Below are 15210 nucleotides of genomic sequence, written 5' to 3' on the forward strand. Positions count from 1 at the left end.
TGTGAACTATTATTAAATATGTAGCCATAGTGTGTACTGAAAAATCTCCAAGTAAATTAACAAACTTCCTTCAAAAAATATTACACTAAAAATCCCAGTATTTAAAATCTGCATGTTGGCAAAAGTATGTCAAATATAGCTTGAAATAGTAAATAATCCCCCAAAGCAACATTTGCAAATTAATTGGTGTGTGAACAAAGAACCCTTTTTCGCAGCAGCAGCATGAATGTTGCCTTTATTTTTGTTCCCACAAGTATGATTTTAGAAAACAGCTGTAGCGCATGTTGACAAATGACAAAGCGGCAGACGTGGTAAAACACTTTCCGCCAAGGCCAAAGCGTGGGGGGGCGGGATTGCTGGAACGGCAAACTGGCTGGAGTCCCTAGTTTCGCTAACCTCTTTTTTTTTTTTTTCCCAGTCCGGAGTGAGAGGGGGCCTCCTCGCCCCACCCCCTTTCCTGGCTCTGGTTACAGCCTTTCGAGTTGAGCAAACTTGCTGCTGGCGGATTGGCGGCCGGGAGCTCTCCGACTCAGGCGTTGTATTTATTAATTTATATTCCACGGCGCCCCGCGCGGGCCGCTCCTTTGTATCCGGCCGCCACCGCCCGGGTCCAAGGCCTCAGCGGGCAGCGCGTCCCCCACGTCCACCGGACTCCCACGGCCGGCACGTGCTGGGCCCAGCCGGCCGAGGGGGCGGAGGCCCTTTTTTTTTTTTTTTCCTACCCCCTCTTTGCCAGGAGGAGGAGGAGCAGCAGCAGCAGCAGCAGTAGGAGGCGACAGCTGCCCCGCCAGGGAGGCGCGGCGGAGCACGGGCTGCGGTCAGCTGAATCCTCTCGGGGCTGCAGACCTGCCCCGCGCTCGGCGACTCACTGCGGCGGCGGCCGCCGGCGATGTTCCCCAGCACTTCCTGACTGGCACCGTGCACTCGGCTGCGCTCACACGCCCCCAGCCCTGGGGCCCCCGGCTCGCTCGCTAGCTGGCTGAGTGGCTCACGCGGCCCCGCTCTGCGTCGGCCGCGCAGTGGTGGAGGCGCGAGAGGGGGTCGCGGCTGGGGATGAGCGGCTTGCGGGTAAACACGCCACCGACTGGCCCCGAGAGGCCGTGAGGAGCTGGTTTTCTCCGTATCGCCGCCCTGCCCTTGAATTTGAGATCATGTACGTACGCGTCGAAGTCCTGCCATTGTCTGTAGCCGGAACGCGTGCGGTGCGCCCTGGGGCTTGGGGCTCGCGCCCACCCTCGCTGCGCGCTGCCCCCGCCACTTCCTGTTCGGATGAAAGGGACAGGCGCGCTGACCGTGCTGCTTTTCTCCCCTCGTCCCCCTCTCTGTCGGTGCAGGTCTATTCACATCGTGGCGCTGGGGAACGAAGGCGACGCGTTCCACCAGGACAATCGGCCGTCGGGGCTCATCCGCACTTACCTGGGGAGAAGCCCTCTGGTCTCAGGGGACGAAAGCAGCTTGTTGCTGAACGCGACCAGCACGGTCGCGCGTCCAGTGTTCACCGAGTATCAGGCCAGTGCGTTTGGGAACGTCAAGCTCGTGGTTCACGACTGTCCCGTGTGGGTAAGGGACACCAGCTGCTCCGTGCTGAGGCTGAAGGAGCTTTTAAAAAATTTTCTTCTCCCTACTTTTCCCAGTTCCACGAACGCGGAGTGTTTGGGTAGAGTTTTAAAACATTTGGGGGGACATATGTAGTCTTTGTTTAGTGGGGCACGGGGCAGCCCAGTCAAAGAACTTGGCTATAAGGTAAAAAGCCCAAGTGGAGCGTGGAGCACTTAGTCAGTCGTACACTTCACGACTGTGGGATGTTCCTTGGTAGACAACTGACAGTTGAATGTGCCAGCCCCAAAGGACAGGGTCACCAGGTTCCACTAGCAAAGAGCAATGTTTTTTCATGCCTACCCTGTTGAGGATAGGGTAATACTAGTGTTCTATAAATACAGCCCTCTTATAGCTCAGTGTAGGCAAAAATACTTTTCACTAGACAGTTCAAAAATAGTATGTAAAGGTGGGGAAAGACAGGGACTGAGAATTAATTTTAAAGACTCATTTATAGCACTGATAACCTCTGAAAGTTTTTAAAAATTTTAATAATACAAATACTTTTTCTATGCAGTTCTTTGATTTTAATGACTCATAAGTAGAAATAATGTAACTAATGATGTTTGAAGTTTAAAAAAATCTTTATGATTGTGATAATTAAATGAAGTTGTAGTGAAATAGATAAAATTCAGCCTGATTCTTGTATGTATCATAAAGGACAAAGGAATCTACTTCTTGACACACATAAATATTTTCAGTACACTATAACATTATATTTAAATGTTTTCATTTAGTTTTATTCAAGAATGTCTGATTTTTTTACTAATATTGTTAAATATTTTTCAGCTAAAGAGTACAGAAAAAACTTTTATGCAGAAGAAACTTCAGTGTCTAAGAATATATACATACACACACACACACACACATATATATATATATATATATAAATTTTAGTGTCACAGAATATAAACTACTCTGTGAGATTTTACAGTTAAACAGCAATTTTAATGAAACTATACTAGCATACCTTTAAAGAAATGTATAGAATGAACTTAGAAAAATTCTTATGCAAATTTCCATATTATGGAAAGAAAAGACTGCTTGCTCATATAAATATTCAGATAAAGGAAAGTTTTGTTAGTGTGCTGAAATAAATTTATTTATTTAAATAAATTTATTTAAATGTGGGATGCTAGTAAGCCCCTAGCTTTGACAGTGATGCTGCTGTTCGTAAGAAGAATGGAGTCTTTGCAAGCAAATGAAGCATGTCTTTTACTTTTGGCCTTTTATTATGAAAGATCTTATAGCCTCTAAGACTTATTGGATCAATGTGCAGTTGAACAAATGTTTAGTGAACAAATAAATGTACATAAAACAAAATAAGCAGAATTAGGATGTTAGTATTACTTTTTCTGTTTTTAATTTGAGCCGTTAACCCTTTCCTGTTTATGTTGTTAATTTAGTAAACAATGCTTGTGATCCCATGTATTGTGTGTAGTAGGATGAAATCTTCCAAATGGATAAAGTAAGCCTCTGTAGTCTGGATTCTTGTCATATACTGATTATTATGGTTTATTATGCTAATCACTTCATTTAGTTAAGAGTCTGGTGGAACCAAGTTTGTAACTAGGTGTAATTTTCTAGGTTATAGTGGATCTTCAAACATAGTAGATTACATTTGCAGAGTTTCTCATTCTAAGGTGCTTTTCTTCTCTACGTATTAAGTAAAGCCCATCAGAGATGTTAAAGGTATTAATCAGGTGTTATTGACATATGTACTGAATCAGAATGTTAAATGTAGCAGAGCAGATAGAACACAAGTTTTGATATCAAGAGGAACTGACTTCAGAACCCCACATTGCCCCTTAGTGCCTTTCTGTCTTTGGTAAATCATTTACCTTTTCTCAGTCTTACCTGACTATAGACTAATCATAATAATCTCTGCCTCCTACAGCTATGCTAAGGAGTAAATGAGATAGTAAATGTAAAGTTCTAAGTGTAGAGACTGTGCTCCATAAGTGGTATCTGCTATAATAATAAAATGTTTATTGTAACTCTAGTATAGTCATGTATCACTTATGCTAAGCAAAGGTAAAGTTTCCTCATGTCCTTCAAGATTTAAACCAATACACCAGATTGGAACAGTGATATTAGTTATCACACAATATATTATCTACTACCACAATCAAGTAGAATAAATTTTTTGTTTCATTATAGAAATTCAGATTTTTTTAAAAAAATTATTATTTTTTTTAAAAGATGAGTTCCATTCTCTGAATGTGGTTCCAAGACTTGCATGATCCCCTAGAGGAAATCCTGGAATTGATTTACAAGAGATGGAAGAGTCTTTATTTCCTTCATAATTCTAGAAACCAGTGGAGTGTTTTCTCTTTGACATAGCTTGAGAAGAAATGTGTTGTTGCTCCTTGGAGTTGGGATCAGATGGTTGTGCTTCTATTCCCTAGTTACTTTCTGTAAATCCTTAGCCTTGTTCTGTCTCCTTGGCCATATGTACTTGGCACTTTTTAAATAAATGTGTTTCAAATAACAGCTCATTATTTAGTATTTCTCTCATCCACTCCCTTTTTTTGTGCAGTTATGTTATTACTTCATTTCACAATTCTACATCTTTTCCTGTTTACCAAAAAAATTTTATAAAAAGCAATGAGCTAATACATTCACAGTTTTCTTGTGCAGGATCTGAAGTTCTGATTTCTATTAACAAATGAAAGTATTGTGGTCTTTATAAACAATACTACAGAGTTAATGATGCCCAAACCCATTTTTTTTTTTTTCCCATGACATTTTCCTTAAATGTCTCCTTTTCCTGTATACCTCTCTAGTAGCTCTGGAATTTTGACCTATTTGTAATGTTGAAAGCAGATGCTTCCGCCCCCACCCCCCCAGATTCTCTGAGTTAGATGAATGCTTAATATTGGTTCCACTTATATTTAGTTATGAATCCTATTTATATGAATTTACCCTTTTTTGTTATTCTTACATACTCTGGTATACTCGTGTACTTTGAACTTGAATACTGTTTAACAGATATAGTTGGAATTGTATGGGGTTTGTGGTTTGGGATTTGGAAATTAGTGAAGTGTTCTGCTGGGAAGTGTTCACATTTTCTTGGGCTGTGTCCCACATCACTCCCCACAACTCACCCCATTATACTCTCTACCAAGTTCATTCCTTTGTCTTTGGTATTGATTGTCTTTCTTCTTTGCTTTTTTCTTTCTTTGTCTTTTGATTCATTTAAACTTCCATCAAAAATGCTGGCTCTATTCCACTTTCAATGGGGTATTCATGTCTAGATATTCTGCAGTTCTCATTACTTGGAGTGCCCTCTTGAGAGATGGGTCAGTTGGCAGGGTATAGGTAAGGGGGGCCACTGGTCAGCTCTCTCTGCACAAGGGCAACTCTGTGTAACACTCCAAAATTTTTCTATCACAGAATAAAAGTTCTGTCACATAGATCTTAATTGATTGATTCAAATACTGTTAACCCTATTTTGAACTCATATTTCAAACTCATACTGCAAACTTTCATAGCCAAACAGTTGGTCAACCAGCTGTCTTATTTCCTTAGACTGACTGTATTATATCCCAGAAAACTATACCAAAGGCCAAATGTAAGGATGAATTATGATTAATGGTTAATTAGAATATGAGAAGAAAGTTATTGGTATATATTTGGCAGTAGAATTAAGATCCATAAAGATATTTTCCACATACTATTGTTTGTATAAAAACTTCGAAAAATTGTTTTTAACATATCAGAGCACTAAATTTTAAGGTGTAGGGTCCATAATAAATTATTTATGGTCTCAATTCTAAACTTAAATATTATTCATTAGCATACAAAAAGTAAGAATTTCAGAACTAGAAAGACTTATTTTGAATTTTTAATTTATACAAGCAAAACAAACTGGGTCACAGAAAATCCTTTGAAGCATCATTACTCACACTGTTGTTGCTTTTTCATTTATAATAAAAATGTAACATTCCAGAATGTTAGGTGATTAGAAACAGTATTATTTTTAGAAGTGCTTATTCTTAAAGCATAGATACTGAAAGGGGTTGCTTCTTTCATCAAACTCTTAGTTATCATCTAGATATTCTAGGCTAAACAAAGAAAACTTTTTTAAAAAATTAAACATTTTAAATTTTATATAGCTATGTGTTTAAAAATAAATTTATGTAAATTCCAAAAATTAAAGTATAGCAAATAAATTTAGACTAATATGTTACATTTAATTTCATGATGGATTTGAAGATAAGTAGACTGAAGTTTACTGTCTACATTTTGGTTTAGGACATTTTTGACAGTGATTGGTACACTTCTCGAAACCTAATTGGGAGTGCTGACATCATTGTGATCAAATACAACGTTAATGACAAGTTTTCATTCCATGAAGTAAAGGACAATTATATTCCAGTGATAAAAAGAGCATTAAATTCAGTTCCAGTAATCATTGCTGCTGTTGGTACCAGACAAAATGGTAAGTATTTAATTTTCTTTTTATAATTAGCTTGCAGGTACCACATTAAGTTTGAATAGAGTTAAGTTTACTAATGATTAGTATAGTTTTTTTTTTTATTTTTACCCAAATGACTATGGGTTCAAATGCCAGTTGTTATCTCTTCATCATCTGATGATAAGAACACATCAAAGGAGAGGATTGAAAGCTTCTGCTGTGATTCTGATGGGTACAAATCTGTCTTTTAACTTGCTCTTCCCAGTAATAAAGGATTCAGTGGTTGTGTTCTTTTGACATATGAAAGGTACTAACCTGAAATTGAGCCCTAGAAAGCTTTTTTTTTTTTTTTGACAGTCTAATGATTTACCCAATTGGAAAGAATGGCTTACCCTCCTGAATGTGAGTGTGGGAGCAGAATTTTTAGGTGGATAACAATGAGAGAGCTAAAAACGCTGACACTGCTGCCTAAGGAAAGGCAGTTTACTCTGTGGCTAAGGGACTGGGTTGGTTGGGGCAGTTGTAGTCACTGCTGCTATGTATATTATTGTCATTTTTCTTAAGGCCAACTCAAGATTCACTTTGATTAGGTGGTATTTTACATATCTTCTTTATAATATTTACTCAGTAAAGCTGTTATTAAATTGTTACTTTTTATTTATTAAAATTTTTTAACCTTTTAATTAAGGTGTAGCAAAGAAAATAATATAAAGTTCATTAGTGTACATAGAGTGTAGCTTAATGCAGTCGTACCTGTGTGTATGTCTACACAACCATTGCACAGATCAGGGGGCAGAACACCTGTAGTACTTTAGAAGGTTCTCTCAGGCCTCTTTCCTAGATAATAACACCTTTCCTCAGAGGAAACTGCTATTCTGACTTCTAACTACAGAGACTAGTTTTTACTTATTCTTGAACTTTATACAAATGAAATTATAGGGTATGTTGTGCTTATCTATAGTTTGCTGTTTTTATTGCTTTACATTATTCTATTGTATGGATATGCCATAATTTATGTATCCATTCTCCTTTGGATGATACTTAGTTTGTTCCCTGGGAGTAGGATTGCTGGGTCATAGGGTAGGTAAGTGTTGAGCATTAGTAAATACAAATAAAGCAAGCTTGACCCACTCTTGACCCCACATCCTACTTCCCAATCCCCCCTCCCTACCCCATGGTTCTTGAAAGAACCATTCACACTTCCTGAGTCCACTTCCTTTTCATTCTTCAGACTACTACAGTCTCATTTTGACTTCCATAGTCACACCAAGTTCTCACTGGGGTTGCCAGTTTTTATTGCCAAATTTAATATGTTAGTAACAATTCTGTCTTTGAATTTATTTGTACATCCCTCTGCTTAATAAAGCTACTCTTTCTTTTCTGTTTCTTCTAATTCTCTGTCTTTTTTTACTGGTCCCCTTGCATTCTCCTGAGCTCCTCTCCACGAGCAGCAACACATCATAGAATTGTTTCCCAGGTTTCCATCCTTTGGCTTCACCTCTTGCTCTTTAACCAAGAACATAAACTAGCCAGTCGGTTGCCCTGGCTTCCTTTCTATGTACAGTGATTGTCTAGTCTGTTTCTCTTGCTCTAGTCTTTCTCCTGACCCATATTTCATAGATAGCATCCTCTTACTGCTGAGTTCCTTGTCTTGGTGAATGATGCAAAATCTTTTAATTCAACCAAAACCAGAATCATCCTAGATCCCCCTTTCTCTCCTGTCCTGTCCCCTACACCAGTTGATTAAGAAGCTTTTTTTTTTTAATTTTACATTTTAAATAACTCCAACACATAAACCTATTGTTTTCTTTTTTTAATCTCTGCTGGATTTCAAATGCTTGTTATTTAATTATCTTTCATAGGGACTTCTTTATCTCCTAAAAGGATAGTTCAGGTTTTATAGGACCTCAGACTTACATAATTTTGTGACTGGGGTAGGGAACCCCACAATGAATAAGAAAAGAAAGAATGACAACTCACAAATCTCAAAGGGTCTGTCAAGTACCACATTTAGAAATATTTCTATTTAACAGCCCAACACTTCTGTAAATTTTCTTACATATTTTTGGGCTGTGAAGTCTTTGATCACCCCTTCATATGAATCACTTTGAGATATTTTCTTTGGAGAGAGGAGAATGATTATCAGTTTTTCTAACAGCATGTTTCTTCACTCTGTACATCTTTCTGGCTCCAGGCACCAGTTTGTATTGTGTACATATTTCAGTTCAGCATTCTAGTATCTGATTCCAAATAAGTTAGCACTGTGGGTGTCAGAAGCATTCCTCAAAGTCATTCCTATTCTAGGACAGTTATGGAATAGTAAAGTATAATGCACACCTGTAATCCCAGCTACTTAGGAGAGAGCAGGATCACAAGTTCAAGGCCACCTGGGCACTTAGAAAAACCCTGTCTGAAAAAAAGGAAAAAGGGCTGGGGGTGTAACTCAGTGGTAGAGTACCCCTGGGCTTATTCCCAGTGTTGAGGAAGTTTATTTCACTCAGCATGATAGTTTCTAGTTCCATCCATTTACTGGCAAATGCCATAATTTCATTCTTCTCATGGCTGAGTAATATTCCATTGTGTGTATGTACCACATTTTCTTTATCCATTCATCTGTTGAAGGGCATCTAGGTTGGTTCCATAGTTTAGCTATTGTGAATTGAGCTGCTATAAACATTAATGTGGCTGTGTCACTATAGTATGCCAATTTTAAGTCTTTGGGGGTATATGCCAAGGAGTGGGATAACCAAAAGTAAAAGCACACTGAACCTAAGGCTAAATTTCCCCTTAGTAGCATCCCCAAAATGCCTATGATTACTTCAGAACTGCCTCATACAAGATAAGTTGAATTAGAATAGAAAAAGACAGTGGTCTTAGCCAAACATAGTTAAAATATCTTATTTTTCAAATTTGACAAAAGCATATGACCCAACATGTGAAAGAATATGTTATTCAGGTTCCTCCCAAGGCTTTGGAAAGGAAGCACAAAAAGAAGGCTTTCTGTTGAAGCTTTATCAGTCTCATGATAAATTGGCCTCTGACCTCCTATTCTTGGATTGCCTCTGAAATAATTCTTTCAGAATAATTATGCTAGAATACAAGTCAGATCATGACATTCAGTGCTTTGAATTGTTTAGGAACTTCCTTCTTCATTAACTTGTATTTTGTAAAATTTCAAACCTAAGAAGGTTGACAGGACTAGGACACTGAACCCCAGAATTTATAAACACACATGCACATGCACACATTTTTTTCTGAGCCATTTGAGACTGAATTGTAAACATGTGATTTCTTCACTCCTAATTACTTCAGCATTTATCATCCAAGAACAAGGCCCTTCTCCTATTAGCCATAATGTAATCACCATGCAAGAAGTTTAACATGCTGTTATCTATTATGCTGTTATTTAAAATATAATTTGTATTTACATTTTTTCAGTTATTCCAGTAATGTGCTTTATAGTTTGTGTGTGTGTGTGTGTGTGTGTGTGTGTGTGTGTGTGTGGTTTTTTTTTCCAATCCAGAGTATAAATTATGCATTGCGTTTATTGGTCTTATCTCTCTGGTCTCTTTTAATTCAGATGGTTCCCCATAATTTGGGGTATATATATAGTATTTTTGTTTGTCTTTTTGTTTGTTTTGAGGGGGGATGTCTTTCATGACATTGATGTTATTAAAGAATTTGGGCTGGATCAGCATTTTTGCCTTATTCTTTCAGTTGTCATACATGTGCTTAGAAATTATAATTTTCTATGGTACATTCTACATTTATTTATTGGTATTCTTTTGTAAATAGAGCTTTCTATTCTCTCTGCTCCTATACCTTTCTTTTGGAATCATTATGATTCATGAATTTGTTCTTTCAATTCATCATTTTATAGTCTGTTGTTCTGATTATTCCTTCTGATTTTTACTTTACCCTATGTTTGTCTAGAGGGGGTTTTCAGGCTATCTCTCATCAGTTTTGAATCACTTCTTTATTCCCTTAGACTTTTGCTGTCCCTGCCCTGGAAATAGGTGTTCTCAAGGAGCTCTGCATCCTCTTGGTAGGTAATGATATTTAGAAACCACAATTCAGGCTCTAGGGTACCCATGACTTCAGTGTCTTTGCTTCTAATCCTTGCACATTGGTCAGAGCCAGGGATTGATATTATATATAATAATAATATCAATAATATCAATATATATAATAATATATATATTCAAGCATATTTTTTTGTTTGTTCTTTTCAGTTATACGTCACAGTAGAATGTATTTTTACATATCATATATACATGGAGTATAACTTTTCATTTTTGTGGTTGTACATGATGTGGAGTTAACACTGGTTGTGTATTCATATTCACATATGAACATGGGAAAGTTATGTCGTATTCATTCTTCTGTCTTTCCCATTCCCATCAACCCCGCTTCCCCTACTCCACCCTGTCCAATTCTGTGGCACCGCCCCCCATTGTGCTACTATGATTCAGACTCTGCATAACCGAGAGAACATTCAGCCTTTGGTTTTTGGGGATTGGTTTATTTCACTCAGCATGATAGTTTTCAGTTGCATCCATTTACTGGCAAATGCCATAATTCATTCTTCTCATAGCTGAGTAATATTTCATTATGTATGTGTACCACATTTTCTTTATCCATTCATCTGTTGAAGGGCATGGAGATTGATTCCATAGCTTAGCTATTGTGAATTGAGCTGCTATAAACATTAATGTGGCTGTGTCACTATAGTATGCTGATTTTAAGTCTTTTGCGTATATGCCAAGGAGTGGGATAAATGGTATCTCCATACTGCTTTCCATAGTAGTTGCACCAATTTGCAGTCCCACCAGCAATGTATGGTGTATGCATCTTTATCCCCACATCCTTGCCAATATTTATTGTTAGTTTTCATACTTATATTTTTAAATCCCAGGTTCCCATTGATAACCCTTATTTCTGTCCAGTATTTTGTATCTCACGTTGATGACTTTCTATTGTAAAATCTTACCTGAGATACAAGATTGTTCATGATCAAACCTCCAACTACTTCTAGAACCATTAGGAACAATCCCCTTTGTCTTATGTGCCATTCCCCCTGAACTGCCTGAAGAACTTAATGCATTTCTTCAGGTCTGGGAAAGTATTGACTTTCTCATTTCTTTGGGTATCACTGGGTCTCATGATCTTTATTCTGTTTCTTTCAGGAGCCTTCTCAGGCTGTTGGTGATGCTTCTGTGTCTTGGCTGCTGTTATCTTTCTGATCCCTTTATTTTTTTGTGTTGCATTTTTTCTTGGCCCTTCCCCCACCCCCTCCCAGCTCATGCATTAGTCTCCTGGGTCTGTTTTGCTATTCTGCTTGATTAAATTCTTAATTTCAACAACTTTCATTCCCAAGATCTCTAATTGGGTCTTTCATAATTTCTTGTTCCTGTCTTAAGGTTGCAAAAGTTTATTTTAAAATCTTAGAATAATTAATTAGACTTAGTAGTTCTGTTTTGATTAGAATATTGTCTAGTTTTGAATATGCACCCTAAGTCTTTCCATCTGCTGAGATTTTGTTTCATGATGTGGATGTTTCTCAAAAATTAATTCTTTACTTTCCTACTTTTGAAATGTACTTTCCCTATTGGATTGATGCCTTCCTTTTTTCCTCCTCAATAGCTGTCTGGGGATTGGGACAGAAGTGAGTAGGTCAAGAATCATTAGGCCTATTTGCTTCTCTTGGCGTACTTCGCTAGTTTCCAGTGAGTTGCCTTTGGGCCTTCTGGTTCTTGCCTCCCCCATTGTTAGCAGTGAGCATTCCAGCTTGTTGCAGCATCTAGGACCCCCACAATGCACTCTGCTTCATTCCTGTGCCATCTGCCTTCATTCTTGAAGGGACTCCTAGTGTTTTGAGCTGATATTTCCCCTCTAATTTTTTAGTTGCTATATATTCAAATATTCTCTCCATATGTCCCTCCCTCCCTCTTTCTTTTCTCCTTTCTTCATTTCTCTTTGCTTCCCCACCCCCACCCGCTTTATTTAATATTTTCATAGTTTGGCAGGAGGAGAGATCACAATGTGGGCTTAGCTTGTTATCTTGAACCTGGAAATGAATACGTTTTCCTTTTCCCACATGCAGACCTCTACATATGCTGTACCCTGTGACTGGAGTGCCCCTTCACACAGACCTCTCATATCTGCTTTGCAATTTCATACTCATCCTTTCAATCATTATCTTTCTGTGAAGCCTTCCACAGTCTCCCCAGGCAGTTAATTTCCTCGGTTCTGTTCCCATGGTAACTTTGTATGCCTTCATTTTAGTACTTATTAATGTTGTATTTGTTTGCAGGCATGTCTATCTTGGTTCAGTTGACTATGCTTTTATCTTCCTATCTTTTTATCAGTAACACTTGATGTGTGGTAGGTATGCAATAAACATTTGTTCAGTGAGTGAATGGATGGCTTCATGAATAATCTAAGTGAAAAAAAATCAATTTCACTAACAAGATAGAGCTAATTTACCGTATAAGATGTGATTACAAAATAACTGCAGGGCTAATATGGCTCTTCAGCTCAGGGACCTTTATTGCCATCCCCTTACCCATCTCTTTCAGTATATGCAACTGCTGGGTACTCTCCTGTTAATTTTCTTGGAAACTCTTAAAGAACTTGTTCTGTAAATATAACCAGTCTTTCTTTTGTTACATATGTATTTGACAAGCTTGACTATGTGGATGTCTTCATGATATTTGGCTCTGAATACATTTTGGCTTTTACTAAATATTAAACCTATGTTTAAGGGATAATCTCTTTTTATTTTTTTAATCAGAGTGTACCTGATTGTCTTCATAGCCTCAAACTTCTGAACATGGGAACACTGTCTCTATTATTTTTGAAACCCTGACCTAGTCTGATACATTGCTGAGCTAGAATTTTTGAAAAAGAATCTCTAAAACTTTCAGGCAGTGGCAACATTGTAACAATCACCCTATAGGTTCCCAAAGCCACACTACTTTGAAAGAGATACCATTCATTTGAATGCTAGAGTTACATTGTATTTGCCTTTGAAAAATATCTTGGTAACATCTTAAAAGATAACATGTATCAGCAACAGCAACAATAAAAAACCCTACAAAGTTAACAAGAAGCATAGGACTGATTCCCAGAGCCACTATGACTGCAAGAATCCACAATTTAAAATTATTTTGGGTCCTCTGATTGTTTCTGATAAATTGCTTAAGGTAAAGTTATTTAATCCTGAAATATCTTGTTGGTTCTCCATTCTCTAACCAACCCAAATCAGACTTTTATTTAAAATCCCACAGGTGATTGATATGGAAAAATGTCAGAGAAATTCAGAAGTGAATCACAAAATAGTTAATTGGAGAAAAAAAAAACTTATGAAGGTTTTAAGAAATAAAACTCTCTGGGTTTTATACTGGAGAATATAACAGTGATGGAGCTCTTGCCTATATTCATGGCCCTGGGTTCAATCTCCAGCACTGCAAAAACAAATGAATAAAATGGGAATGATATTTGGGCTGGGGTTGTGGTTCAGTGGCAGAGCACTCACCTAGCACATGTGAGGCCCTGGGTTCAATCCTCAGCACCACATAAAAATAAATAAATAAAATTGAGGTATTATGTCCAACTACAACTAAAAAAATAAATATTAAAAAAAATGGGAATGATATTTTAGAATTTTAGATGACTAAGTGGCAACTTGTTACAGTATAATATGTTGTAGTGACTAGGCATTTTTCTTTTTGCGAGTGAACAAAAAAGAAATATCTTCAGTGACATATAGGAGATAGGATTAGCTATAATCGGACAAGCTTTCTCAGAGAGTATGTCAGAAAGATGCTTATAGCTACACACAGCTAGCTCAAACCTAAAATTAGCTGTGTTTTCCCCTTAAATCAAGATTATTTGTTAAAACTTAATTCATATTAAATTAACTTCATTTTTTCCCTGGAAACACTACTGGCTTGGTTTGATTTTTGTCCAGAAATGGAGTTTAATGAAATGATCTGCCTACCCACCACATTCCATCAACATAAGGAGACCTTTGTAGGCACAACAAGGCCTCTGTCTTCAGAAAACCAAAGGCACTGTTTAGAAAGGCTTCATAAAGAATGTGAAATACCAATGCATTATTTTTCAGAAGAGACTAAATTCTGCTTGATAACTTTGCTCCAAACCTAAAATGATCTTAGAAAAAGTGAAGCATATCCTTCAGATTAGAATATATCACATAAATGAAGAAAACAAGCTTAATTTTTAAATTACTTAGTCTTTGGAATCACTAATTCTTTAGTTAAACTTAGTTTTTTTTTTTTTTTTTTTTCCTTTTTTGATATCATTCTTATTTAGAGGGTAGAACAAGTAATGGCAATTTTACTCTTCACCAGTGGGAGCTCCCTTGCCCAAGGCTGTGCCTGCTCCAGGGATATGACACTTACCTACTGACTGATTTAGGGAATAGGATGCAAAGGCCCAGCTGTCTTTTCTCAAATGTGGAGCACTCTGACAGGTCAGAGGAGCTCCAGAGCCCCTGCAGGATAGCTTGATCTCTGGTGCTACTGCATTGTTCTTCCAAGTTTTTCTTCTACCCAAATCCACATCCCTCACTCCTGAGAATAGTTGTTCCCCAGATCACCTCCCAGTTGACCTCCTGCACACCCATCTCCATCTTACAGCCTTTTTCCCAGAAAGGCCAATCTGCAACAACAGGCATTTCTACAAATAACTTTTCATTCTTTTGACCTGACTAACTTTTGAACAGTGACCCATATTTTAGTCCTGAAACAAAACAATTCAAGCTGATGAATATGGAGTTGAATATATATTTTTAGCCTTAGTAGGGAATGTTCTTATAAATAGATTGCTCTGTACTTTCCAAGCCATAAATCTGTATTCGCTACAACTGTGAATATTGGGACAATTTTTTTTTTACATTTGAAAGATTTCTTCAGCTTTTAATTTTTAAATCTTAAAGAAAAAGATAGAAATTGGTTGAATTTGGTCTCTAAAGTTGACTGCTTTAGAACCAAGTGATTGAAATGAAATATTTGAATAAAATGTACTTCAAGCTGGGTGCAGTGGCACACGCCTGTAATCCAAGCAGCTCTGGAGACTGAGGCAGGAGGTTCTCAAGTTTGAAGCCAGCCTCAAGCAAAAGCAAGGCACTGAGTAACTCAGTGAGACCCTGTCTCTAAATAAAATACAAA

General features: G+C 37.6%; 1 protein-coding gene across 1 annotated transcript in view; it reads left to right on the plus strand.

Moving 5' to 3' along the window:
- The first annotated feature begins 995 nt into the window (after positions 1 to 995).
- Rhobtb3 (Rho related BTB domain containing 3) overlaps positions 996 to 15210 on the plus strand; it is a 57290-nt gene continuing 43075 nt past the window's right edge. Inside the window, exons 1-3 of the mRNA XM_026385883.2 lie at positions 996 to 1153; positions 1335 to 1560; positions 5854 to 6040. Coding sequence (XP_026241668.2) covers positions 1152 to 1153; positions 1335 to 1560; positions 5854 to 6040 — 415 coding nt within the window. The 5' untranslated portion in view covers positions 996 to 1151. The remainder of the gene's footprint in view (positions 1154 to 1334; positions 1561 to 5853; positions 6041 to 15210) is intronic.

The sequence above is a fragment of the Urocitellus parryii genome, chromosome 1 (assembly GCF_045843805.1).
Source record: "Urocitellus parryii isolate mUroPar1 chromosome 1, mUroPar1.hap1, whole genome shotgun sequence".
NCBI classification, from domain to species: Eukaryota; Metazoa; Chordata; class Mammalia; order Rodentia; family Sciuridae; genus Urocitellus; species Urocitellus parryii.